The sequence below is a fragment of the Apium graveolens genome, chromosome 2 (assembly GCF_009905375.1).
Source record: "Apium graveolens cultivar Ventura chromosome 2, ASM990537v1, whole genome shotgun sequence".
In the NCBI taxonomy this organism is placed as follows: domain Eukaryota; kingdom Viridiplantae; phylum Streptophyta; class Magnoliopsida; order Apiales; family Apiaceae; genus Apium; species Apium graveolens.
The window spans coordinates 66,435,351-66,463,239 of NC_133648.1; the positions used below are offsets into that span (position 1 = coordinate 66,435,351).

At 37.8% G+C, this 27,889-nt stretch overlaps 1 protein-coding gene across 1 annotated transcript; it reads left to right on the forward strand.

Annotated features, from left to right (window-relative positions):
* Window positions 1-24,285: 24,285 nt before the first annotated feature.
* Window positions 24,286-27,281, forward strand: LOC141707489 (pyruvate decarboxylase 1). Its single transcript, XM_074510682.1, has 6 exons — window positions 24,286-24,895; window positions 25,233-25,396; window positions 25,532-26,182; window positions 26,260-26,377; window positions 26,487-26,675; window positions 26,789-27,281. Exons 1-6 carry the CDS (start codon window positions 24,377-24,379, stop codon window positions 26,957-26,959), a joined length of 1,812 nt encoding a protein of 603 aa, XP_074366783.1. The 5' UTR covers window positions 24,286-24,376; the 3' UTR covers window positions 26,960-27,281.
* The last annotated feature ends 608 nt before the right edge of the window (window positions 27,282-27,889 follow it).

Below are 27,889 nucleotides of genomic sequence, written 5' to 3' on the forward strand. Positions count from 1 at the left end.
ACAGAAATCATCCCAATTTCAGCTGGAGCAATACTCAGAATAATATTCAGCAACCGTATCGGCAAGGCGTGAGTAAACAATTTAATCTACCTGGATTCCAGCAACCACAACATTATGCTCAAAGGCAATCATATCCTCAACAAGGAGGTGCTGCTCCACCTTCTAGTGCTGATTTCGAGGAACTCAAGTTGTTGTGCAAAAGTCAGGCTGTTTCTATCAAGACCTTGGAAAATCAAATCGGTCAAATAGCCAATGCAGTGCTCAACCGTCAACCTGGCACACTTCCCAGCAATACTGAAGTGCCAGGTAGGAAGGAAGCTAAAGAGCAAGTCAAGGCTATTACCTTAAGGTCTGAAAAAGTTGTTGATGCTGAAAAAGTGAAAGACGGAGAAGCTGAAGTTGTTGATGAAGAAGAGAAGCAAAAGGAGAAAGCGGCGGAACCAAGGAAGACAACTATTGAACACACTCTGCCTGAGGGTAATACAGGGGAGAAATAGCTCTATCCTCCACCACATTTCCCTAAGAGATTGCAACAACAAAAGCTGGATAAGCAGTTCGGTAAGTTTCTGGAGGTGTTCAAGAAACTTCACATTAACATACCTTTCGCTGAGGCTTTGGAGCAAATGCCTAGTTATGCAAAATTCATGAAGAGTATTCTTTCAAGGAAGGTGAAACTGGATGACCTTGAGATCGTTGCTCTAACGGAAGAGTGCAGTGCTGCAACAAAAATTACCTCCTAAGCTTAAAGATCCAGGTAGCTTCACCATTCCTTGCACCATTGGCAAGTTGTCTTTCGACAAATGCCTGTGCGATTGGGAGCAAGCATCAATCTGATGCCATTGTCTATCTTCAAAAAGTTGAATTTGCCTGATCCAAAGCCCACCTACATGTCTTTACAATTGGCTGATCGTTCTATTACATACCCACGAGGCATAGTGGAAGACGTGTTAGTAAAGGTGGATAAGCTCTTCTTCCCTGCAGACTTTGTCATTTTGGATTTCAAGGAAGATAAGAAGATTCCCATAATCTTGGGAAGACCTTTCTTGGCTAAGGCCGTACCTTGATAGATGTACAGAAAGGTGAACTTACTATGAGGGTGCATGATCAGGATGTGACATTCAATGTATTCAAAGCGATGAAATTCCTTACAGAAGATGAGGAGTGCTTAAAGGTGGATTTGATTGATTCTGCGGTCACTTCAGAACTTGATCATATGCTAATGTCTGATGTCTTAGAAAAGGCCTTAGTGGGGGAGTTTGACAGTGACGATGAGGATGGAAATGAGCAACTACAATATCTAAATGCTTCTATTTGGAGGTGAAAGCTAGACATGCCATTTGAATCTCTTGGTACTTCTAATCACAAGAATGCTGAAGGAAAGCTCAAACCATCTATTGAGGAAGCACCTACTTTGGAGCTTAAACCATTGCCTGAACACTTGAGGTATGCCTTTTTAGGTGATGCATCTACTTTACCTGTTATTATTACATCTGAACTTTCAGGTAGTGAGGAGGATAAGCTCTTGAGAATCTTGAGAGAATTCAAATCGGCTATCGGATGGACTATAGCAGATATCAAAGGGATCAGCCCTTCGTACTGCATGCATAAAATTCTGCTAGAGGAAGGTAGTAAGCCGACTGTTGAGCAACATCGATGAATTAATCCTATCATGAAAGAAGTGGTGAAGAAAGAAATTCTGAAATGGCTAGATGCAGAAATCATATATCCTATTTCTAACAGTTCTTGGGTGAGCCCCATGCAATGTGTACCTAAGAAAGGAAGTATAACTGTGGTAGCAAATGAGAAGAACGAGCTCATCCCCACTCGAACAGTCACATGATGGAGGGTATGCATGGATTACAGAAAGTTGAACAAAGCCACGAGAAAGGATCACTTCCCTCTTCCATTTATTGATCAGATGCTTGACAGGTTGGCCGGTCATGAGTATTATTGTCTTCTGGATGGCTATTCGGGGTATAATCAGATTTGCATTCCACCAGAAGATCAAGAAAATACTACCTTCACTTGTCCATTCGGCGCGTTTGCTTTTCGCAGAGTATCGCTTGGCTTATGTGGTGCACCGACCACTTTTCAGAGATGTATGATGGCTATATTCTCTGATATGATTGGAAACAATGTCGAAGTGTTCATGGATGACTTCTCCGTCTTTGGACATTCATATGATGAATGTTTGAATAATCTTCGTTCGGTGCTCAAAAGGTGTGTGGAAACTAATTTGATGCTCAATTGGGAAAAATGTCACTTTATGGTGCGTGAAGGCATTATTCTTGGGCATAAGGTCTCTAGCAAGGGTCTTGAGGTGGACAAAGCCAAGGTGGGAGTCATTGAAAATCTTCCACCACATATTTCTGTGAAAGGAATCCGTAGTTTTCTTGGTCATGCGGGTTTTTATAGGCGATTCATCAAGGACTTCTCGAAGATATCTAAGCCATTGTGCAACTTGCTCGAGAAAGACGTGCCTTTCAAATTTGATGATGAATGCTGGGCAGCATTCGAGACTCTCAAGAAGAGTTTGGTAACTATACCAGTTATTACGGCACCTGATTGGACAGAGCCTTTTGAGATGATGTGTGATGCGAGTGATTATGCGGTGGGAGTAGTTCTTGGGCAGCGCAAAAATAATCTTTCTCATATGGTCTACTATGCTAGTAAGACTCTAAACGGAGCTCAAATGAACTACACTACTACTGAGAAGGAGCTCTTGGCTATAGTCTTTGGTTTCGAAAAATTTTGATCTTATCTGCTTGGGACAAAGGTGACAGTATTCACTGATCATGCTGCCATTCGCTATTTGGTCTCAAAGAAGGATTTGAAGCCTAGACTTATTCGTTGGGTGCTCTTGCTACTGAAATTTGAGTTAGAGATCAAGGATCGAAAAGGTACTGAGAATCAAGTAGCTGACCATCTCTCTAGATTGGAGAATCCCGATTCTACATCACATGATAAGACATTGATCAACGAATCTTTTCCGGATGAGCAGTTGTTCGCAGTTCAGGAGGAAGAGCCATGGTTCACAGATATTGTGAACTATCTTGTCAGCAATATAATTCCTCCTAATATGAATGCAGCTCAAAAGAAGAAGTTTTTGCATGAGGTGAAGTGGTACATTTGGGATGAACCGTATTTGTTTCGACAAGGAGCTGACCAGATCATCAGGAGATGTATCCCATTCTGTGAGACGGAGGGGATATTACGAGACTGCCATTCCACAGTTTATGGTGGTGAAAAGACAGCAGCTCGTATTCTGTAAGCAGGTTTTTTCTGGCCTACTTTGTTTAAGGATGCACATCAGTTCATTTTAAGGTGTGATCATTGCCAAAGAATGGGGAATCTTACGAGGAATGATGAGATGCCGTTAAATGTGATGTTTGAAGTCAAGGTCTTTGATGTTTGGGGAATCGATTTCATCGGACCATTTGTCTCGTCCTGCAATAATCAGTACATCTTGCTGGCAATCGATTATGTCTCAAAATGGGTAGAAGTCAAGGCTCTACTGACGAATGATGCATGGGTAGTGTTGAGTTTTCTCCATAAGCAGATATTCACAAGGTTAGGAATGCCAGGAGTAATCATAAGTGATGAAGGGTCGCACTTCTGCAATCGTAAGTTCACTTCTATGATGCAGCGCTACAATGTGAATCATCGTGTTGCTACTGCCTATCATCCACAAACAAATGGTCAAGCTGAAGTGTCTAATAGAGAGATCAAGCGCATTCTAGAGAAAGTTGTTTGTCCGTCAAGGAAGGATTGGTCTTTAAAGCTCGATGAAGCTGTTTGGGCTTATAGAACAGCATACAAGACTCCACTTGGGATGTCCTCGTTTCAACTTGTTTATGGTAAGGGATGTCATTTACCTGCGGAGCTTGAGCATAAGGCTTATTGGGCGTTGAAGAAGTTGAACCTTGATCTAGATGCAGCTGGGAAGAAGCGAATGCTTCAGTTAAATGAACTTGATGAATTTTGACTTCAAGCGTACGAGAACAACAAAATGTACAAGGAAAAAGTGAAAAGGTGGCACGACAGGAAGCTATCTCCTAAGTCATTCGTGCCGGGGCAACAAGTTCTTTTATTCAACTCTTGTCTCCGACTTTTTCCTGGAAAGTTGAAATCAAGGTGGTCTGTACCTTTTATTGTCAAAACTGTGTTTCCACATGGAGCGGTGGAGATTTTTGAGAATGATCCGGGCCAAGCATTCAAGGTTAATGGTCAGCGCTTGAAGCATTACTATGGGGACACGGCAAACTAGGAAGTGGTTAGTGCCGTTTTATTGTCAACTTGATCGAAGTACTCTACATCAAGCTAATGACGTAAAAGAAGCGCTTCTTGGGAGGCAACCCAAGATTTGTTACTATAGGAACCCTTAGAAGTTAGTAACCTATCCAAAACCATAAAAAAATCAGAAAAATTTGGGCAAGAAATTTTTTTCCAGGGACCCTCTGGGCGCCCGCTCAGCTTTGCTGGGTGGTCGCTCAGGATGCTGGGCGCCCGCTCAGCTCAGCTGGGTGACCGCTCAGGACCCGTCTTCCAGATTCTTTTTGCCTTAGAAAAAGTCAAAAAAAATCAGAAAACAAAAAATCAAAATATAAACCCACAACCCACGATTTCTTTTCCACTACCCACGTTTTATCTCCCTCAAACCCCACTTATATTCAAATTTTAACCCTAATCCCTACCCTATATATACATACAACTCCTCCATATACACTCCCATATACTTTCAACCTTAAAACTCTCTCCCATATTCAAAACACAACTCTTAAACACTTTTTCTCAGTTTCAATGGCACCTAAGAGATCCCGAACTATTGATAGCAGCAGCACCGTTCCTACTGCTGATTCTTCGAGGGGAACTGCTGCGAGACCTCATTTGTTTGATAGGGCTGCTGAGGAGGAGTATACTAGGCTTCTGGCTAAGCCGATTTTGAAGGAGAGGGGATTCTTACCATCGGGAAGGGATGGTGAGTTGTTGCCTTTGATTGCTGAAAAGGGGTGGATTTCTTTTTGTGAGTCGCCGGAGGCGGTTCTGATGAGCGTGGTTCGCGAGTTTTATGCGAACGCAAAGGGTGAAAAGAATGGGTTTACTGTTGTTCATGGGCTTACTGTGGATTATCATCCTGAGGCGATTCGCCGTGTGATTGGAAAGCGACAGCGGAAGCCCACGGAGGAGAATTGGAATGAGAAGACCCCCGAGGACTTTGATTTGGATTTGATTTGTGCTACTCTCTGTCAGCCGGGCACAGTGTGGAGGTTCAAGACTGGTTCTAACGAGTATCGTTCTTTTCCAGCGATTGCGATGAATAGGTATGCCCGTGCATGGAATGCCTTTATTTGTGCTAATATTTTGCCTACATTAAATGCACATGAGGTTATAGTTGAGCGAGCAAGGTTGTTATGGGGGATCTTGAATGAGGAGTATTATGTGGACCTTGGTGAGTTCATCTACCAAGGGATTCTGAAGTTTTTGAAAGGAGCGAAACACATGAACATCCCTTATGCATCTACTGTCATGAAGCTATGCCGATCAGTGGGAGTTCATTGGCCTTCTCACGAGCAGTTGCAGATGTCGGCCGCTCCTATTAATTCAGCGACTATGAATGTGATGCAGGAGTAGACGGGTGGAGAGCCCGAGGAGCATGGGTTGGGTTATCATCTTCCAGGAGGACATCCAGCAGCTGGTGCTACCATGGCTAGGCCCAATCATGTTCGTGATGAGGCAGGCTCTTCTAGAGCTCAGGAGGGTGTTGGGATGGCTGATGCCCAGTATAGGAGGCTGTCGATGTTAGGTCCCAATGTGTTTGTAGAAGGGGGGGTTGAATACAAACAGTACCAAATAATCGAATAAATGCGGAATAAAAAAATGTGAAACAAAATTTAAGTTAAATAAGAATATTATTAAACTTGAAGGGTGTTACAACAACTGTATCGATTACAAGGAATTAATCTCAAATCAATTATCACAAATCTAGAATAAATTCGACATGAACTTTTTCTATTTTTGCAATAATTAGAATCAAATGCTAAACGCGATTAGAGATTAAGTTCTAGGGATTTTGATCCGCTAGATTGTTACACAAGAACAAGATAAAGATTTCTAGTTGATTGGATTTAACTTTGCAATCTAGAAATTAATCTTTGAAATTCAGCAGAGAATAATGAAATATTTCTTAGGCGGCTGCTGTGTTCTTGACTTCTGTTTTTTTTGATTGATTGAGTTAGTAATTCTTTCTGCTGCTTCTTTGTCTTTTTAATTCATTCACCATAATTGAATTGAACTGGAATGACAATCCTATAGCTGGCAAGACTTTCGGTAGGACAATGGATTGAACTAGCAAGACAATCTGATTGAACTACAATGACTTTCGGTAGGACAATTGATTGTCATACCGATTGTCATATTAGTTCAAATCAGATTGTCTTACTGAATTAATAACAGATTTTAATCTATTATTAATTCTGATAAGACAATCAACTGAATTAGCATGACTTTCGGTATGACTATTGATTGTCATACCGATTGTCATACTAATACAATCAGTTGTCTTTTTGGAATTAAAACAGATTTTAACCAATTAAAAATTCTGAAAAACCTTAATATTAATTCTGAATTAATTAATCAATTAATTTAATTAATCAAATAAATTAATCTTTGCAGATATAATTTATTTTCTTAATTAAATTATATGACTTAATTAATTAATAGAGAATTAACACTAATCCTGAGCAGCAACCAATCTTCTGAATATCTTCTGAAAATCACTGAAATTATGAATCAATTCCACCACTTCAATGTTGACACTCGATGTACTGTCTGGTTCATGAGTGACTAACTTCCGTGACGTTTCTTCATGTCTTGACTTTGACACTTTGATTTTCTTCAGATTAAATCCTTGTAATTAATTGATACTCTGACGAGATCTCTGTCACTTGATTAAATCCACGATCTTGATTTATATCACTGAGGCATGATCAACTTCTTGAACTTCTTCCAGTGAATTAACTCCTCAAGTCTGTAGATGAACCTTGTTTCTGAATCCTTTGACAGATATTACTTTGCGAGATCTCTCTGACGGTCGATCCACTATTTACTTATTACATTCTTATTTGAGTTGAGTTGAATCCTCGAATATACAAATAGGCCTATGACATATGACTTACAATCTCCCCCTATTTGTTTGTTAGACAATAACACGCAAATACCTAGAGGATAACTCAACTAACAAATAAGAAAAAGATATAAACATAAATGCAAAGTAAATAGTAGAAAAGTTCTGGACTAGATTTAACATTTTCCAGATTCCAAGTAGATGTTCCTCTAGACTGAACATATCTTCAAGTAGTTCCATCTTCATTTGTACAACCACATTTCCTGTTGAGAAGCTCATATCTCTTGCTTCTCCCCCTATGAGAATCAACTGATTAAAGAAGATCACCTTCGTTTTACCACCTCTCCCGTACAATAGGATCCGCAGATAAAAACTAATGGTACTCCCCTAACAGCTTCTTCCCTTATCAGAAAATCACCTTGTGTTTACCACCTCTCCCGTACAATAGGATCCGTAGTTACAAACAACAATGATGTGGTGTAGTGTACATGTAGGATCTTTTTCTTCCTCCCTGCTATTTCTCCCCCTTAGTTGAGGAATCCTCCAAACTATTACTTAAGCTTTTATCTCCCCCTTAAAGAAGGAATGTATGCCATCGTCTGAAGGAGTTCTCATATTTCACTTGGTTGGAAAAGAAATAACAAGTAGTTTCTCTTTCTTCCTCACTGTGAGTGTGTGATTCTATTTTAGTGTACCTCACATATGTTTCACTCTTCTCTCCACTCGTGTTTACACTCATTCTCACAAGTGTATCACTCTTCTCTCATAGCTCCATAATCCAGCTGTACCTGCAAGGAAAATCACCTTAGCCATCCTTAAGGAGGTCACAGGTGGTGCAATGGGAGTTCGCAAATCCCCATCCTTGTTAAACTCGTCAGATGAATCTGAGTCATAATTTACAAGTTGCTAGTTTCCCTTTTAGGGTTCCAGATTCGAATTCTGGGAAGGTAAACAATGATCTAACGAATTTAGCATAAAGATCAAAGTTCCCTTCTAATGTCTGTGAAGACATTTCCTTGTGACTCATCAGGTAATATCTGAATCATTGTCAACAAGTTGCCGATCTGCACCTATGTCAGATCCACTATCCGCAGATGCATCCAGGGGATTTAAGCCTGGGGAGGTAGACACTGACCACTGACATATGACTTTTGGATCAGTATCCTCTCCTAACACCTGTAAAGGCAATTGGTCCACTAACGAACCTTGAACAATCGAATCTGACCTTAAAATGGTCGAAACTCTTATTTCCGTCAACTCATCCTTTGTGTGTGTAACCTCTCCTTGTGCATCAAGAATTGTTTATGTTTGAAGTGGTGACACTACATCGGATGCCTTAGCTGACATGCCAAATTCAATAGACGCACCCTGTTGAGAGAATGAATCTAGTAACTGTTTTTGTGCCTTATCAGCCATTACATCTTTTTGAGAAGATGTATGGGGGCTAGCAGTTATCTCGGTTTAAATACTACTCATCTATGTAAGAGACAGAGCTACTGGGTTGACTACAGAACCTTCCTTATGTGGTGCACTAAGGCACTATCTCCCTCACGCTCATTCATACTACATTTAGTGGTAAGAGAGTGTTGGTTGGTTCTGTTTTTGTGTTTGTCTTTACAGTCTGGGATAGACGTTGTGGGTTTTCAACCTCATGACTGTCAATGAAAGAAAGTCATTGGAGACTGAACCTGTATCACAGAATATATGGTAATAGAGAGAAAATGATTTACAATAGTGATTTCAAAAGATTTTACATGAAATAAGAAATCACTAATGTAGAAAGAAGTTTGATTTTGTTTTTCAATATGAATGAGTTTTTGATAAAATATTGATCACTTAGGGTAAAGTCTAAGTAATTCTCATTCATGTCAAAAGCTTACAAATATCTGCAACATAATGTTAACAAGATATCATTGATCGATACTTGTCAAGTACTTTGGATACTAATTGTTATGTTGCATTAACAATATACCACTGCACATATAAAACAATATGATTGTGCCTAGTGATAAGAGAGTTATAAATATGACGACTCTACTAGTTCATATAAAATTATAACATCTGTTAGAGTGCCATACCATGTCCTTGACGATTGCTTGAGTAGTACACTAGTTCATACCAACCTGAAGTGAGACTGTGAAGAAGAGATTGCATAGTTCAATAGATCTGCAGCTGCAAAGTCCATGAACTGTGGTGCACTGACTTCCTCTTTTGACTCACCAACCAGGAGTACACTTGTACACATCTTACTAGAGTCCAATTCCAAGTGTAATGTGCAGCAGGTGCCTGATATGTCGTAATATTCTCAAGTCTCGTCACTGGTGCTATATGTTAGATACTGCTTCCTGATAATAACCTAGCACAATATACAAAATTACAATGATAACATTCCCAGCTTGCAAACAGCCATATCCCTCAGATAAACCTTTGCTGTTATCTCTAAAGGTAATCAGGGGGCCAGCTTTCTCAATCCACATTTGATAGAAGGGCTCTATCTCCGGTCATATGTCTTGATGATCCACTGTCAAGACTCCACACTCCCGGTTTCACCTGTTTAATGCCCTGCACTACAAATGGATTAGACCTTCTTCGGAACCCAAACTTGGTTGGGCCCGGCATACTTGTAGAACTGTCCTTTGTCAGACAAAACAACATTTTTAATTCTAATTGTCTCAACTTTCTCAATGACTGAACATTTGACCTTGTAAACAGCCTTAACAAATTTCTGTTTAAGCTTAGGCACAAATGTCTCCTTTCTAGCCTTAGAAGGACTAGAAGTCTTAGACCTATCATGCTTCTTGTTATTCACATGTTGATGAGATGTAGTCTTATCATTAGACACATGCTTACCATTAAAATAAGCATACATCATATTAAAAGCACAAGACATACAATTAGCAACACCACATGCTTTATGAGAGTGATTAACAGCAGGTAATTTATGCATGGTAGACATGGCATTATTGTTATCCAACTCATGTGTGTCTGAGTTAGTCTCAGTTGCTTTCACAACTTTGACTGGAACTTTTGACTCACTTGACTTGGAAACAATCTTCTCATAAGCATGATCCTCAGCACGTATTTCTTCTTGAATAATAGAAGAGGTCGTATCAAATGGTTCAGCAATTGATGCTTTATAGAGGGGTTCATCAACACCCTTAAGCACATGTGGTACTTCCCTCCCTTTAGCACAGACATGAGAAGGGGAGTTTATGCCTAATTCTCCAATAGCAACATTGTAATCATAACCTATTCCAGATGTTTGATTAACAGCTTGCTTACTGTAGAACTCTTTAGCCTTCGAACAAGAATTGAAGTAGGCTCTAACCTTAGTCTCAAGACCGGTGATCTTGTCTTTGAGAATAGTTTCGAGTTTTCTATAACAGTCAACTCTATTCTCTAGAAAAGATACCTGTTCTTTTAATTTGTCTTGATTAATGTGCACAAGTCTTAATTCATTGACCTCATTCTCAAGGTCTGTGATCTGTAAACTTAACAGTTCATTATCACGACGTGCACAATCTAAGTTACCTCTTAGATGATAAACCATTTCAGCATCAGAAAGTTTTACCTCTATTCTTGACGATGAAGCTTTTCCATCAACAGCCATAAGAGCAAGATTTCCTTCTTCTTCATCTTCACTGTCAGTATCATCCCAGCTTCTTCCCTTTGCCAGATAAGCCCTTTCAGAGTTCTTTCTTACTTGCTTTGGCTTCCTACATTCTGTGGCAAAGTGTCCCAACTCATTGCAGTTATAGCATCTAATGGTGCTTCGATCAACCATCCCTGTTTTGTACCCACCACTGCTGGTGTTAGAGGATGAAGATCCACCTTTCTGGAATTTGTTGTAGTTGGACTTGTACTTAAGCTTGGGATTCCTCTTGAATCTGACATGGGAGAATCTCTTGACAATTTGGGCCATTGACTCATCTTCCAATTGCTCCAGCTCTTCCAAGGAATAAAAATCATCACTTGATTGATTTGTAGTAGGAGGATCATATTCTGCTACTAACTCAATTTCCTCACCCTTGGAAAACTGTACCATTCTTTCTAACTGTTGAGATTGTTGTTGTTGTTGACCTTCAGCTACAAGTGCAGTAGATGTGCTGACCATTCTATCCTTCCCGTAGACTTCCTTCTGTTGAATCTGCTCCAACTCATAGGTTTTTAACACTCCATAGAGCCTGTCCAAAGAAATCTCACTCAGATCTCTAGCTTCTCTAATGGCAGTGATTCTATGTTCAAGATGAGCTGGCAGTGTTAAAAGGAACTTTTTGTTGACCTCCCTGATTGAATAATACTTTCCATTGATGTTCAGGTTGTTGATCAATGCATTGTACCTCTCAAACACTTCAGTAATTCCTTCTCCTGGATTTGATTTGAAATGTTCATATTCAGAGGTTAGGATTTCCAACTTGTTCTCCCTAACTTCCTCTGTGCCTTCATTAATTACCTCAATAGTTTCCCACATGTGTTTAGAATTTTTACAGTTCATCACATGTCTGTTCATCAAGGGATCAAGGGAATCAATTAATATTAATTGAAGGCTGGCATCCAAGGAGGCTTCTTCCTTCTCAGCAGGAGTAAAATCTTCGGGCTCTTTTGGATAGGTTCTAGCTTTAATAGTCACCACATCATCTATTATTACCTCCGGTTCAATAACCATCGGAGTTTTTATACCCTTCTTTAACAAGCTTGAATATTTGGGATTTGCAACTTGTAAAAACAATAGCATCTTCTTCTTCCACATGATATAATTCTCTTTATCAAATTGTGGAATTTTAACAGTTCCAACTTTATGTGAAGTCATTATGAATTTTTGAATGAATAAAAATTCAAAGAGTTGAAAAATCACAAAAGTCTAGGATCTTGATTTGTTCGTTAATCAGAAGGCTCTGATACCAATTGTTAGGTCCCAATGTGTTTGTAGAAGGGGGGTTTGAATACAAACAGTACCAAATAATCGAATAAATGCGGAATAAAAAAAATTTGAAACAAAATTCAAGTTAAATAAGAATATTATTAAACTTGAAGGGTGTTACAACAACTGTATCGATTACAAGGAATTAATCTCAAATCAATTATCACAAATCTAGAATAAATTCGACATGAACTTTTTCTATTTTTGCAATAATTAGAATCAAATGCTAAACGCGATTAGAGATTAAGTTCTAGGGATTTTGATCCGCTAGATTGTTACACAAGAACAAGATAAAGATTTCTAGTTGATTGGATTTAACTTTGCAATCTAGAAATTGATCTTTGAAATTCAGCAGAGAATAATGAAATATTTCTTAGGCGGCTGCTGTGTTCTTGACTTCTGTTTTTTTTGATTGATTGAGTTAGTAATTCTTTCTGCTGCTTCTTTGTCTTTTTAATTCATTCACCATAATTGAATTGAACTGGAATGACAATCCTATAGCTGGCAAGACTTTCGGTAGGACAATGGATTGAACTAGCAAGACAATCTGATTGAACTACAATGACTTTCGGTAGGACAATTGATTGTCATACCGATTGTCATATTAGTTCAAATCAGATTGTCTTACTGAATTAATAACAGATTTTAATCTATTATTAATTCTGATAAGACAATCAACTGAATTAGCATGACTTTCGGTATGACTATTGATTGTCATACCGATTGTCATACTAATACAATCAGTTGTCTTTTTGGAATTAAAACAGATTTTAACCAATTAAAAATTCTGAAAAACCTTAATATTAATTCTGAATTAATTAATCAATTAATTTAATTAATCAAATAAATTAATCTTTGCAGATATAATTTATTTTCTTAATTAAATTATATGACTTAATTAATTAATAGAGAATTAACACTAATCCTGAGCAGCAACCAATCTTCTGAATATCTTCTGAAAATCACTGAAATTATGAATCAATTCCACCACTTCAATGTTGACACTCGATGTACTGTCTGGTTCATGAGTGACTAACTTCCGTGACGTTTCTTCATGTCTTGACTTTGACACTTTGATTTTCTTCAGATTAAATCCTTGTAATTAATTGATACTCTGACGAGATCTCTGTCACTTGATTAAATCCACGATCTTGATTTATATCACTGAGGCATGATCAACTTCTTGAACTTCTTCCAGTGAATTAACTCCTCAAGTCTGTAGATGAACCTTGTTTCTGAATCCTTTGACAGATATTACTTTGCGAGATCTCTCTGACGGTCGATCCACTATTTACTTATTACATTCTTATTTGAGTTGAGTTGAATCCTCGAATATACAAATAGGCCTATGACATATGACTTACAATCTCCCCCTATTTGTTTGTTAGACAATAACACGCAAATACCTAGAGGATAACTCAACTAACAAATAAGAAAAAGATATAAACATAAATGCAAAGTAAATAGTAGAAAAGTTCTGGACTAGATTTAACATTTTCCAGATTCCAAGTAGATGTTCCTCTAGACTGAACATATCTTCAAGTAGTTCCATCTTCATTTGTACAACCACATTTCCTGTTGAGAAGCTCATATCTCTTGCTTCTCCCCCTATGAGAATCAACTGATTAAAGAAGATCACCTTCGTTTTACCACCTCTCCCGTACAATAGGATCCGCAGATAAAAACTAATGGTACTCCCCTAACAGCTTCTTCCCTTATCAGAAAATCACCTTGTGTTTACCACCTCTCCCGTACAATAGGATCCGTAGTTACAAACAACAATGATGTGGTGTAGTGTACATGTAGGATCTTTTTCTTCCTCCCTGCTATTTCTCCCCCTTAGTTGAGGAATCCTCCAAACTATTACTTAAGCTTTTATCTCCCCCTTAAAGAAGGAATGTATGCCATCGTCTGAAGGAGTTCTCATATTTCACTTGGTTGGAAAAGAAATAACAAGTAGTTTCTCTTTCTTCCTCACTGTGAGTGTGTGATTCTATTTTAGTGTACCTCACATATGTTTCACTCTTCTCTCCACTCGTGTTTACACTCATTCTCACAAGTGTATCACTCTTCTCTCATAGCTCCATAATCCAGCTGTACCTGCAAGGAAAATCACCTTAGCCATCCTTAAGGAGGTCACAGGTGGTGCAATGGGAGTTCGCAAATCCCCATCCTTGTTAAACTCGTCAGATGAATCTGAGTCATAATTTACAAGTTGCTAGTTTCCCTTTTAGGGTTCCAGATTCGAATTCTGGGAAGGTAAACAATGATCTAACGAATTTAGCATAAAGATCAAAGTTCCCTTCTAATGTCTGTGAAGACATTTCCTTGTGACTCATCAGGTAATATCTGAATCATTGTCAACAAGTTGCCGATCTGCACCTATGTCAGATCCACTATCCGCAGATGCATCCAGGGGATTTAAGCCTGGGGAGGTAGACACTGACCACTGACATATGACTTTTGGATCAGTATCCTCTCCTAACACCTGTAAAGGCAATTGGTCCACTAACGAACCTTGAACAATCGAATCTGACCTTAAAATGGTCGAAACTCTTATTTCCGTCAACTCATCCTTTGTGTGTGTAACCTCTCCTTGTGCATCAAGAATTGTTTATGTTTGAAGTGGTGACACTACATCGGATGCCTTAGCTGACATGCCAAATTCAATAGACGCACCCTGTTGAGAGAATGAATCTAGTAACTGTTTTTGTGCCTTATCAGCCATTACATCTTTTTGAGAAGATGTATGGGGGCTAGCAGTTATCTCGGTTTAAATACTACTCATCTATGTAAGAGACAGAGCTACTGGGTTGACTACAGAACCTTCCTTATGTGGTGCACTAAGGCACTATCTCCCTCACGCTCATTCATACTACATTTAGTGGTAAGAGAGTGTTGGTTGGTTCTGTTTTTGTGTTTGTCTTTACAGTCTGGGATAGACGTTGTGGGTTTTCAACCTCATGACTGTCAATGAAAGAAAGTCATTGGAGACTGAACCTGTATCACAGAATATATGGTAATAGAGAGAAAATGATTTACAATAGTGATTTCAAAAGATTTTACATGAAATAAGAAATCACTAATGTAGAAAGAAGTTTGATTTTGTTTTTCAATATGAATGAGTTTTTGATAAAATATTGATCACTTAGGGTAAAGTCTAAGTAATTCTCATTCATGTCAAAAGCTTACAAATATCTGCAACATAATGTTAACAAGATATCATTGATCGATACTTGTCAAGTACTTTAGATACTAATTGTTATGTTGCATTAACAATATACCACTGCACATATAAAACAATATGATTGTGCCTAGTGATAAGAGAGTTATAAATATGACGACTCTACTAGTTCATATAAAATTATAACATCTGTTAGAGTGCCATACCATGTCCTTGACGATTGCTTGAGTAGTACACTAGTTCATACCAACCTGAAGTGAGACTGTGAAGAAGAGATTGCATAGTTCAATAGATCTGCAGCTGCAAAGTCCATGAACTGTGGTGCACTGACTTCCTCTTTTGACTCACCAACCAGGAGTACACTTGTACACATCTTACTAGAGTCCAATTCCAAGTGTAATGTGCAGCAGGTGCCTGATATGTCGTAATATTCTCAAGTCTCGTCACTGGTGCTATATGTTAGATACTGCTTCCTGATAATAACCTAGCACAATATACAAAATTACAATGATAACATTCCCAGCTTGCAAACAGCCATATCCCTCAGATAAACCTTTGATGTTATCTCCAAAGGTAATCAGGGGGCCAGCTTTCTCAATCCACATTTGATAGCAGGGCTCTATCTCCGGTCATATGTCTTGATGATCCACTATCAAGACTCCACACTCCCGGTTTCACCTGTTTAATGCCCTGCACTACAAATGGATTAGACCTTCTTCGGAACCCAAACTTGGTTGGGCCCGGCATACTTGTAGAACTGTCCTTTGTCAGACAAAACAACATTTTTAATTCTAATTGTCTCAACTTTCTCAATGACTGAACATTTGACCTTGTAAACAGCCTTAACAAATTTCTGTTTAAGCTTAGGCACAAATGTCTCCTTTCTAGCCTTAGAAGGACTAGAAGTCTTAGACCTATCATGCTTCTTGTTATTCACATGTTGACGAGATGTAGTCTTATCATTAGACACATGCTTACCATTAAAATAAGCATACATCATATTAAAAGCACAAGACATACAATTAGCAACACCACATGCTTTATGAGAGTGATTAACAGCAGGTAATTTATGCATGGTAGACATGGCATTATTGTTATCCAACTCATGTGTGTCTGAGTTAGTCTCAGTTGCTTTCACAACTTTGACTGGAACTTTTGACTCACTTGACTTGGAAACAATCTTCTCATAAGCATGATCCTCAGCACGTATTTCTTCTTGAATAACAGAAGAGGTCGTATCAAATGGTTCAGCAATTGATGCTTTATAGAGGGGTTCATCAACACCCTTAAGCACATGTGGTACTTCCCTCCCTTTAGCACAGACATGAGAAGGGGAGTTTATGCCTAATTCTCCAATAGCAACATTATAATCATAACCTATTCCAGATGTTTGATTAACAGCTTGCTTACTGTAGAACTCTTTAGCCTTCGAACAAGAATTGAAGTAGGCTCTAACCTTAGTCTCAAGACCGGTGATCTTGTCTTTGAGAATAGTTTCGAGTTTTCTATAACAGTCAACTCTATTCTCTAGAAAAGATACCTGTTCTTTTAATTTGTCTTGATTAATGTGCACAAGTCTTAATTCATTGACCTCTTTCTCAAGGTCTGTGATCTGTAAACTTAACAGTTCATTATCACGACGTGCACAATCAAAGTTACCTCTTAGATGATAAACCATTTCAGTATCAGAAAGTTTTACCTCTATTCTTGACGATGAAGCTTTTCCATCAACAGCCATAAGAGCAAGATTTCCTTCTTCTTCATCTTCACTGTCAGTATCATCCCAGCTTCTTCCCTTTGCCAGATAAGCCCTTTCAGAGTTCTTTCTTACTTGCTTTGGCTTCCTACATTCTGTGGCAAAGTGTCCCAACTCATTGCAGTTATAGCATCTAATGGTGCTTCGATCAACCATCCATGTTTTGTACCCACCACTGCTGGTGTTAGAGGATGAAGATCCACCTTTCTGGAATTTGTTGTAGTTGGACTTGTACTTAAGCTTGGGATTCCTCTTGAATCTGACATGGGAGAATCTCTTGACAATTTGGGCCATTGACTCATCTTCCAATTGCTCCAGCTCTTCCAAGGAATAAAAATCATCACTTGATTGATTTGTAGTAGGAGGATCATATTCTGCTACTAACTCATTTTCCTCACCCTTGGAAAACTGTACCATTCTTTCTAACTGTTGAGATTGTTGTTGTTGTTGACCTTCAGCTACAAGTGCAGTAGATGTGCTGACCATTCTATCCTTCCCGTAGACTTCCTTCTGTTGAATCTGCTCCAACTCATAGGTTTTTAACACTCCATAGAGCCTGTCCAAAGAAATCTCACTCAGATCTCTAGCTTCTCTAATGGCAGTGATTCTATGTTCAAGATGAGCTGGCAGTGTTAAAAGGAACTTTTTGTTGACCTCCCTGATTGAATAATACTTTCCATTGATGTTCAGGTTGTTGATCAACGCATTGTACCTCTCAAACACTTCAGTAATTCCTTCTCCTGGATTTGATTTGAAATGTTCATATTCAGAGGTTAGGATTTCCAACTTGTTCTCCCTAACTTCCTCTGTGCCTTCATTAATTACCTCAATAGTTTCCCACATGTGTTTAGAATTTTTACAGTTCATCACATGTCTGTTCATCAAGGGATCAAGGGAATCAATTAATATTAATTGAAGGCTGGCATCCAAGGAGGCTTCTTCCTTCTCAGCAGGAGTAAAATCTTCGGGCTCTTTTGGATAGGTTCTAGCTTTAATAGTCACCACATCATCTATTATTACCTCCGGTTCAATAACCATCGGAGTTTTTATACCCTTCTTTAATAAGCTTGAATATTTGGGATTTGCAACTTGTAAAAACAATAGCATCTTCTTCTTCCACATGATATAATTCTCTTTATCAAATTGTGGAATTTTAACAGTTCCAACTTTATGTGAAGTCATTATGAATTTTTGAATGAATAAAAATTCAAAGAGTTGAAAAATCACAAAAGTCTAGGATCTTGATTTGTTCGTTAATCAGAAGGCTCTGATACCAATTGTTAGGTCCCAATGTGTTTGTAGAAGGGGGGGTTGAATACAAACAGTACCAAATAATCGAATAAATGCGGAATAAAAAAAATGTGAAACAAAATTCAAGTTAAATAAGAATATTATTAAACTTGAAGGGTGTTACAACAACTGTATCGATTACAAGGAATTAATCTCAAATCAATTATCACAAATCTAGAATAAATTCGACATGAACTTTTTCTATTTTTGCAATAATTAGAATCAAATGCTAAACGCGATTAGAGATTAAGTTCTAGGGATTTTGATCCGCTAGATTGTTACACAAGAACAAGATAAAGATTTCTAGTTGATTGGATTTAACTTTGCAATCTAGAAATTGATCTTTGAAATTCAGCAGAGAATAATGAAATATTTCTTAGGCGGCTGCTGTGTTCTTGACTTCTGTTTTTTTTGATTGATTGAGTTAGTAATTCTTTCTGCTGCTTCTTTGTCTTTTTAATTCATTCACCATAATTGAATTGAACTGGAATGACAATCCTATAGCTGGCAAGACTTTCGGTAGGACAATGGATTGAACTAGCAAGACAATCTGATTGAACTACAATGACTTTCGGTAGGACAATTGATTGTCATACCGATTGTCATATTAGTTCAAATCAGATTGTCTTACTGAATTAATAACAGATTTTAATCTATTATTAATTCTGATAAGACAATCAACTGAATTAGCATGACTTTCGGTATGACTATTGATTGTCATACCGATTGTCATACTAATACAATCAGTTGTCTTTTTGGAATTAAAACAGATTTTAACCAATTAAAAATTCTGAAAAACCTTAATATTAATTCTGAATTAATTAATCAATTAATTTAATTAATCAAATAAATTAATCTTTGCAGATATAATTTATTTTCTTAATTAAATTATATGACTTAATTAATTAATAGAGAATTAACACTAATCCTGAGCAGCAACCAATCTTCTGAATATCTTCTGAAAATCACTGAAATTATGAATCAATTCCACCACTTCAATGTTGACACTCGATGTACTGTCTGGTTCATGAGTGACTAACTTCCGTGACGTTTCTTCATGTCTTGACTTTGACACTTTGATTTTCTTCAGATTAAATCCTTGTAATTAATTGATACTCTGACGAGATCTCTGTCACTTGATTAAATCCACGATCTTGATTTATATCACTGAGGCATGATCAACTTCTTGAACTTCTTCCAGTGAATTAACTCCTCAAGTCTGTAGATGAACCTTGTTTCTGAATCCTTTGACAGATATTACTTTACGAGATCTCTCTGACGGTCAATCCACTATTTACTTATTACATTCTTATTTGAGTTGAGTTGAATCCTCGAATATACAAATAGGCCTATGACATATGACTTACAGTCGAGGAGAATGGATGCGATGTATGAGTCGCAAAGTAGGTTCGCTCAGGAGCTCACCCTTGCACTTGGGACTGCTTTCAGAGGCCTTGGAGCTGACATCCAGTGGCCTATTTTTGGTGAGGACTCTGCTTATCCGCCTCCTGATACTCCACCCTCTAAGGGTGATGATGATGATTTCTCCGAGTAGGTATACCCTCTGTTCATTTCTACTACCTTCACTGGGGACAGTGAAGATTTTAAGTTTGGGGGTGGTAGTTAAGGAATATTTTTGTGTGTGTGTCATGTAGTTGCATATTCATGATAGTTTAGTTCATATAATTACATATTTTTGCTATACAGTTTTATTTTATTTTATTTTATAGCTTTATTTATCATGTCATTTAGCTCATGCATATATCATGATCCCTTTTGCGCTGCTTTACCGATTGATTTGTGATATTGATGCGAGTGTAGTGATAGCGTTAGAGTGATGTTGAGTCTTGTAGGTTGACATGCATGCTAGAAACACTTGTAATTTCACTAAGTATTAGAGTATGCTTAATGACTAGATTGTTGTCATGGTTTGATGGTTTTTGAGGTTAATCTATTGATTATGCTTAGAATTTATGATAGGCTCTTAATGATAAAAAGCATGAAAAGAAAAAAATGGAGTAAAAATTGGAATTCATTGCTAATTGTGGCTAGGCGTCAAATGGCCAGTAGCCGGCTCATATTTTTATGCGAGTAGTTTAGGGTTGAGCTAGATGGAGCGAAACGCACTTGCTCAGAAATTTGAAAAACAAAGAAGAGAAAAAAAATAGAAAAAGAAAAAAAAAAGAAAGAAAAGAAAAAAAAGAGTTAATGCATAATTGATCACGAGTGGGCTCTTTGGTATTCGAGTTATTAAGTTCTTAGGGGACTTTGTGCCTAGTGACCTAAGGCTTTTATAGTCTGGGATCCGCTAACCTAACGCTCGCTAAATGGATGCCATTGCATAAGTCTTTTGTGGACCTCACTCATTGCACGGTCAAATAAGCATTTGTCATTGTGTTGAATAAAAAGCATGATTCCGTAATAAGCTCCAGTGATCTTGAAGTGTTATAAGTCATTTTGTGCCTAGAATTTATTCTTCGTATAATCATGTGATTGCCTTGAGGATAGTCGAGTTATGATAATTGATCTAATTTCGAAGCATATCTGTTAAGCATCCGCACACACCACGTTTCTAGTTATATGTTAGATTGCATGATTTGATTGATCTTTATTCGCCTAACTGCATTTGTTGAGATGTTATGAGTTGGTTGGTTTAGTCATTGTGAGGGGGATCGCTGCATTTGAATGCATAATTTTGTTTTGTTTTTGAGTGTGTGATGCTTGAGGACAAGCATCGATTTAAGTTTGGGGGTGTGATATGTGGCATTTTATACCACTTAGAACGTCTTATAATGGCTTGAATTGATGTCTTGAAATCAAGTATTTTATGTATTTGATGCGTTTTTCTAGTGTTTGTGCATTTCAGGGTATAACTTGCGTTTGTGGGGAGATTTCATTAGGAATAATTTTAGGGGAGTGCTTGGCATTGCAAGTAGGAAGTTAGGAGCAGAACGCAGCAAAAAACAGGAGCAGAATAAAGTTTTTTCCAGTAAGGTGTTGGCCGCTGGGCGCCCGCTCAGCCTGGCTGGGCGACCACTCAGGAAGCTGGGCGCCCGCTCAGGATTGCTGGGCGGCCGCTCAGGGGCGTAAATTAAAATACTGATTTTTAGACTCCTGATTCTGTTGGACTTCTGACTTCTGAGATGGCTGGGTCTTGTGGGGCTTCTATATAAGTAGTTTTCAGAGACGTTTCACATATGAATCGTGGTATCAATCAAGGAGCAATGAGAGAAGGAAGAAGACCGTTTTAGCACATCGCAACGAAGAAGAGGAAACATACGTTTTCTTGTGATTCTTTTATTCGTTGTATCAGTGGATGCTAGTTTTCTTTACTTTGAACCTTATTACTCTTTTGACGTACTCTGGTTTTAATAAGTATTTTTATTAGTTTATCTTGTGTGTTATTATCATGTTTTCATATGAACCCATGGTGACGATGAGTTCTATCATGGGCTAATCGTGATCATGAGGTCGTAACGGATTTACTATGGAAGTCTTTAGTTATTTGTTTAATATCTTAGTATGTGATGATTGTATGATATCTAGCATAGGTTGCGCTTATTCGTCTTATGTGCGTCGCGAACATATAAGATAGGTTGTTAATCTCTTGTGAAGCGACGGTGGATCTTGAGGTTTAGAACTTGCCATGCTAGCATAGGTTCATGTATGTGTATGCATGATTTGTGGGTAACTCTAACCGTTTTACTTGCCCTGTGTAATCATAAGGAATAACTTATGCTTAAATCGTTATGTTGTTAATAGCTATAGATATATAGGGTCTCAACATAATTGATGCGTATTCAACTTCTATCTTAATTGTGGATGTTTGGTAGAATGTATTAGTACAACGAAAGTTGGCTTTTATCAGTTTCTTGTTGTTCAGTTAATATCATCACCGTTAAATGCTAAGGGTAATAACAATAACTATTGAAGTAAGTAGTAATGAAGTTATGATCTCATGTGTGTTAATATTGTTAATTCAAGTGTCAATTAAGTGTTTAATTCTCGTAGTTAATTATAGTTAATAATTAGTTAATCAAATCTACGTGTTATTGTCTTGACATTGAGAAGTAATCATACATTGGTGAGTAAGTGTTAATTGAACATAATTATTCTGAGTCTATGTGGGAACGAACTAGAAATTATTCTATATTACTTGCGAACGCGTATACTTGCGTGAATTATTAGCGCTGTTTTGTGCCTAACATGTAGGTCGCTCCACAATTTACGATAAAAACGATAACCAGAAAAGGTATAAACTTTAACTTCTGCGAAATCTTTGTAAGGTTTCACAAAAGTTGGGGGCAAATGATATGTGCCTAAAATTAGCCTAGAAATATAATTCATGTTGAATTGATTAGACCTGATACGGTCCAATAACGAAGCCCAATTAACGAGGCCCGAAGCCCTGATTATTTATTAATTTCGTAAATAATAAATAGGGGGATTAACAGCTCATTAAATGAGTCCAATCGGTGATATAAATCTATAGAAGACTGCCTTGAGGGCACCTACACCAACAAGGAGTCTGATTCCTTCATTCTAAGACTTCAAAGTTTATCCAAAGTATGAGACTTGTTCACCAAAACTCCTAACCCTAGTCCAATTCAAGGACATTCAACATCTATATAAAGGGTCTCACTCTATCAATCAGAACTACGTTTTTGGCTTGATTCTCTAATTTACAAAGATACGTAGGCATCTCGTAAAGGCAGAGTTAAGCTACGAAACACGAGTGCAACCATTAAAAGCCTTGAGCTCCCAAACCCTAGTAATAAATACAACAATTAATACACCCTAGTTTTCTATCCATAACATAATTAAAAACTAAAATTAATAAAAAACTGAAAAATTAAAATAAGTTGAAAAAAAGTACGTTGTTGCTAACATTCAACTTATCAGCTTATAAGTTGTAAATTCGACTTATAAGTTGGGTCGACAAACAATCCGAGATAAGTAATTTCGGGCTTATAAGCTATAAGTAACTTATAAGCCCGTAGACAAACATGCTTATTATATTACATATTTTGTCTTAAAAAGTTATGATACATATATTTTTTTAAATCGTAGTTAACCCGCAACCGCTATTCTTCGAATGCGTACTGGGTAAACCGTACGGGCTCACATAATACCCTGCAAACCACGTGAACCAAGTTAAACCGCATTTAAGCGACATGCTCTGACTCAGGAGACATAATCATAAACTCTCCTCCCGTGGGATTCATATTTTAAATTCATGTATTCAAAATTTATAATAAATATTTTAATTAATTTTTGAAATTCAAAATTTATGTCAACCTCTACTAAAGAAAAATTTCTCTATAATAATATTTTTTGTCAGTGAAACGATATTACTGTATAGAGGTTTTAATGTACCAAATCAACTACATGAGATTATAAAAGTTTGAGGAGAAATAAGAGTAATTTAACTGATTAAACTTATTCAAATACAGGGATTATGATTTAAGGGCATATGATACTCAACATAAGTTAATATATTATTATTAAATATTAACTATTATTTTAAATTTTATTTTATTTTATATTTTTCACAATTTGACCGAACTAACTGTTTTGAACAATTTTAACCAATTTTATTTAAAAACACATTTTAATCTAATTTCTGATTAATCGAAACGAGACTTGCTTCCCATTGATCAATTTCTAGAAAAGCGCCTATATATCGAACATATATAACCCCTTCATAAAATTAAATTATTGACACAAATTTATACACGCAGCATAAATCATAATCCTAGAATTCCAAAACTTTCGTACAAATTACCGATAGTGCTCTCCTAATCATGCAAATTTAAAACATTTTTAACCCTCTAAACAGCCGACAGTAAAAAGTCGAAATTAGCCCCACCGCCTCTACAAAACACCGGAAACAACAAATAATTACTGTGAGTCCTTCTCAGTCCAAACCGCCCCTGGTTTTTCTTTTCTTTTCTTTTCTTTTCTTTTCGTCCACTCTCTTCCCTTATTTACCCCCTCTTAAACACCCCACTATAAATACTTACACATTTCTATCTCTCCAATCACACATTCACAATACTTACAAAATACATACACTTTTCTGTCTTTATAATCACCAAAATCATGGATACTAAAGTCGGAGCAGTAGACGCCTGTAAGGCGGCATGCAACGACATCGCTGCGCCGGCGAACGGCGCCGTTTCAACGATCTCTCACACTCCGATCAGCTTTAACTCATCGGAAGCGACTCTCGGCCGTCACATCGCACGGCGACTCGTTCAGATCGGCGTCAACGACGTGTTCTCCGTTCCCGGCGACTTCAACTTGACGCTTTTAGATCATTTACTAGCTGAGCCAGGGCTTAATCTTGTAGGATGTTGTAATGAGCTGAACGCTGGATACGCGGCTGATGGATACGCAAGGTCACGTGGCGTAGGTGCTTGTGTGGTGACGTTTACGGTTGGAGGATTGAGTGTTATAAATGCGATTGCGGGAGCGTATAGTGAGAATTTGCCGTTGATTTGTATAGTTGGAGGACCTAATAGTAATGATTATGGAACTAGTAGAGTGCTTCATCATACTATTGGCTTGCCTGATTTCTCTCAGGAGCTTCGTTGCTTCCAAACTGTCACTTGCTTTCAGGTACAACTCTCCCTCTCTCTCTCTCTCTCTGTCTCTCTCTTAGTTTGTGTTAATTACCCTAAGATTGTGTTCATGTCATTGTATAAAAACAGATCTAAGTATTGAGGAAAGACTATTTTAATTTGATTTGTTCATTATTATGAGATTAAATTTATTACTATTTTAGTGTTTATTTTGATACTTGAAAAAGTAGATTACGATTCCAATCTTGCATGGTGTTGTTTTTGCAAATCTGTCTGCTGAAATGCTTATGTTGCTGTTGGTGATTGCTGTAATACTTTTGAAATGTTATTGTATTATGATTGTTAATTTGTTTTTTTTTTGAACCTTTTATTAGGCTGTGGTGAATAATCTAGAAGATGCTCATGAATTGATCGATACTGCGATTTCTACTGCATTGAAAGAAAGCAAACCTGTATATATTAGTGTGGGATGTAATTTGGCTGCAATACCACATCCTACTTTTAGCCGGGAACCAGTTCCATTTTCACTTTCTCCGAAGTAAGAATTTTCAGTTTGCTAACTATCAATCTACTATGTTTAGTTATGTTTAATCATCTGGTTTTGGTATTGTTTATAAGTTCCTTTTTAATGGGTTGTGTGCTAATTTTATGAATGTGGTTTTGGGTTGTGTAGATTGAGTAATAAGATGGGTTTGGATGCTGCTGTGGAGGCCACATCAGAGTTCTTGAACAAGGCTGTTAAGCCCGTGATGGTGGGTGGTCCGAAGATGCGTGTGGCCAAGGCTTGTGAAGCTTTTGTTGAATTAGCAGATGTCTGTGGGTATCCTGTTGCTGTGATGCCATCAGCTAAAGGGATGGTGCCTGAACATCATCCACATTTCATTGGAACGTATTGGGGTGCGGTGAGCACTGCTTTTTGTGCAGAGATTGTCGAATCAGCTGATGCTTACTTGTTTGCTGGACCCATCTTTAATGACTACAGTTCTGTTGGGTACTCACTCCTCCTCAAGAAGGAGAAGGCTATCATTTTGCAGCCCGACCGTGTGGTGATAGCAAATGGTCCAACATTTGGGTGTATTCTGATGAAGGATTTTCTTCATGCCCTTGCGAAAAGACTAAAGTGCAACACTACTGCCTACGAGAACTATCACAGAATTTATGTTCCAGAAGGGCACCCTCTCAAATGTGCACCCAAGGAGCCTTTAAGGGTCAATGTTCTGTTCCAACATATACAGAACATGTTGTCCGGAGATACTGCTGTAATTGCTGAGACAGGGGATTCTTGGTTCAATTGCCAGAAGCTGAAATTGCCAAAAGGATGCGGGTGAGCATCCCTTTCAATATAATTTCCTAAAGGTATATAATGTGTTTGCATGTATTAATGTAAGTGCAATAATGCAGGTATGAGTTCCAAATGCAGTATGGATCCATTGGGTGGTCAGTTGGTGCAACTCTAGGGTATGCACAGGCTGCTAAGGATAAGCGAGTAATTGCTTGCATTGGTGATGGAAGCTTTCAGGTAAGTTTTTCCAATAATGGACCATATATGGTGTTAACTGTTGGAAATCCCACCATTTTTACCGGAATCCTTCTTAATTTCACATTAACAAATTCTATATCCCTTGCAGGTTACTGCTCAAGATGTGTCGACAATGTTGCGATGCGGTCAGAATCAAATCATTTTTCTGATAAATAACGGTGGCTACACCATTGAAGTTGAGATCCATGATGGACCATACAATGTGATCAAGAACTGGAACTACACTGCACTGGTTGATGCGATTCACAATGGTGAAGGCAAATGCTGGACGACTAAGGTCAGTCGAGAAAACCTAATACATAATGTATCAGTTACTTACAAGTTAGAACAGCGAAGCTTATTTTTTTTAAAAAAAGTATTGTTGACACCGGCATTTCTTGAATTGTTCAGGTCCGCTGTGAGGAAGATCTTGTTGAAGCAATAGAGACAGCAACGGGAGCCAAAAAAGATTGTCTTTGCTTCATTGAAGTGATTTGTCACAAGGATGATACAAGCAAAGAGCTGCTCGAGTGGGGATCTAGGGTCTCTGCTGCCAACAGCCGCCCACCGAACCCCCAGTAGATCTTTGGTCTCTGCTGCCAACAGCCGCCCACCGAACCCCCAGTAGATCTTTTGTTGTTCCTGCTATCTGCTGGAGTAAGATTACATGCTGAACTTTGTTTAGTGGATTATGAATCTTTCATTACGGAGTTAATCATTTTGTTTAGTGTAACATTTTCAAGTACAATTCAATTATGTTTTTCTGACTTTCTGTACATATACATACGTGTCTTCATCTATGTAATAACTCGATCTTCTCCGCAAACATATGTAATTCCTTCCTCTCCAATAGCATCTCAATAACGAATTATGTAGTTACATGGTGTAGCGTTTTTGTTCTTGAGATCAGTATCTGTTAATGTACCTATGTTCAGATTAGCATCTTAATGTGGCGAATAGTCTTGGGTCTTTTCCAACGAAATGGCAAAAAAAGTGTTGAAGGGAGAAGTGATCAATATAATCGAGTTGAATACCCAATTGATTGTTCTGTTTTGAACTTTTGGAGATATCAAGAATAATGCCAAGGAATTGAATGAGGACCTGATTGTACCTTTTGAAGTTTGAGAATGTCTACATCCATGTCCTAATTGAAGCCATTATTAAGCTGACGCAGAGAAGCCTAATTATTCTGAGAAATAGTGCCACAAGATAGTTTTGGAGGTTTGCAGGGGGAGGATACATTAAGGTGGCCGTCATATCAATTACTCCCTCCGTCCCAATTTATCTGTCCAGTTTTTGCACGTAACTTAAGGTACATTGACCGCATAGTTCCGTTGATTATTTTTCAATTTTTTTTTCTGTAAATAAATATTAAAATCTTAAATTTTTATTCACAAAAAAAAATTTAAAAAATAAACGGAACTTTGCGGTCAATGCACCTTAAACTACGTGCAAAAGTCAAACTGGACGGAGGGAGTATAAACCAAGCAAATATAACATGACGTTATTTTC